The sequence below is a fragment of the Ixodes scapularis genome, unplaced genomic scaffold (assembly GCF_016920785.2).
Source record: "Ixodes scapularis isolate PalLabHiFi unplaced genomic scaffold, ASM1692078v2 ptg000005l_1___fragment_1__unscaffolded, whole genome shotgun sequence".
Lineage (NCBI taxonomy): Eukaryota > Metazoa > Arthropoda > Arachnida > Ixodida > Ixodidae > Ixodes > Ixodes scapularis.
Window position 1 is genome coordinate 776,455 of NW_024609885.1, and position 1,625 is coordinate 778,079.

The window sequence follows — 1,625 nt, forward strand, 5'->3', positions numbered from 1 at the left end:
GGCTCCCTACAACTACTTGATCGATCCCTTCGTCCGTAGCACGCTCAACATCAATCTCAGCGGCGCGATTCTGATCCTCGACGAGGCGCACAACATTGAAACGTTTTGTAGAGACGCCATGTCCCTACAAGTGTCCAGATCGCAGCTTCAGACGTACGCACGACGATTTTCTCGCTACGTCGAGCTTCGCGAATTCTTCGAGGGGCTCCTGGCCATGATGAACGACGTTGGATATGCGATTGTTCGCGGCAATGATCTCCTGGCCAAGACGAGACGCTACCTCAAGACGGACAACGTGAGCCTGGGTCAAGTCGTGAGTCCCTTAACGTCTCGACATCCTTTGTCCGACCGGTTAAACACCACGTTGATTGACCGCATCGTCACTCAGTTTTACTACCCCGAGATATTTGGTGCCCAAGGCTTTGCAATGTTTGTCGTCCAGGGTCGCGAGTCGCCAGAACTCAGGATGACCTGCATGGACTCGAGTTACGCCATGAAGTCTGTGTCGTCGTGCACGCACTCTATCGTCCTGGCCTCGGGGACTCTCAGTCCGATGTCGTCGTACGAAAAGGAATTGGGCGTCTTCTTTACTCACAAGGTGTCCGCCAAGGAACACGTCGTGTCCAAGCGTCACGTCTTTGTCCGTAGGATCTCGCATTCGCTCAAGGGTGACAAAGAGTTTTACATGAATTACAGCGCATGCCAGAACGAAGAGCTACTCAAGGCCGTAGGTTCCGTCGTCTACGAGTCGACCAAGATCCTGAAGAAAAATGTCGGCGAAACAAAGGCTGGCGTCCTGTGCTTCTTCCCTTCTTACAAGCTACTTCAGACCTGTCGAGACGTGTGGCGCAAAGTGCCTCTATGGGCCAAGTTGGTCAAGGTGGTCGGCGGGCATCTGTTTCTGGAAGATTCTGAAAACTCGGACCTCTTGTTCGATAGGTACAAGACTGCGTTGATTGAGGGAGAGCCCGGCACGGTGGCCCTGTTTCTAGTCGTGCACAGAGGCAAAATGAGCGAAGGCGTCGACTTCTCCGATTCGCTGGCTCGACTCGTCGTATCCGTGGGGTTACCCTATCCGTCGTATCACAGTCCGGACGTAAAGGTCAAGGTCGAGTTTAACCGCAGCAGGGGCGGAGACGGGGACGAATGGTATAAAACGCAGGCGATGCGAGCGGTTAACCAGTCCGTGGGACGCTGCGTACGTCACGTGAACGACTGGGGGGCCGTCCTATTGCTCGACAGTAGGTATTTTAGACCCGACGTTTGGAGCGATTTACCGCATTGGGTCCAGGTCTGCGAAGACGAGTCGTCCACCTTCAAAGACACGAAGAAATCTTTGCTCGAGCTAAACTCGTTTTTGAACGGTCGTCTATGAAAATGCACATCCTCAGTTTGCACACGTATCTGCGCGAACACAGATACACGGCTAGCCGACAGGGCTACGCTTACTGGTATTGCACGATTCGCGACGCTACTATTGCTCCTACACCAGCTGTTTCGGTCAACAGCGATCCCGTTTCGACCGACCAGGCTCCAACACGAGTCGCTACTGTTCCATCGGACAAGCGGGGACCGTCCGACAAGCCTATACTCGAATCGTGCACGTGCGAGACTGCTCCTATACC

At 54.0% G+C, this 1,625-nt stretch overlaps 1 protein-coding gene across 1 annotated transcript; it reads left to right on the plus strand.

The window, feature by feature from the left end:
* Positions 1-466: 466 nt before the first annotated feature.
* Positions 467-1,375, plus strand: LOC121833888 (Fanconi anemia group J protein homolog). The gene has a single exon (XM_042287598.1). The coding sequence runs from the start codon at positions 467-469 to the stop codon at positions 1,373-1,375; it is 909 nt and encodes a 302-aa protein (XP_042143532.1).
* Positions 1,376-1,625: the final 250 nt, after the last annotated feature.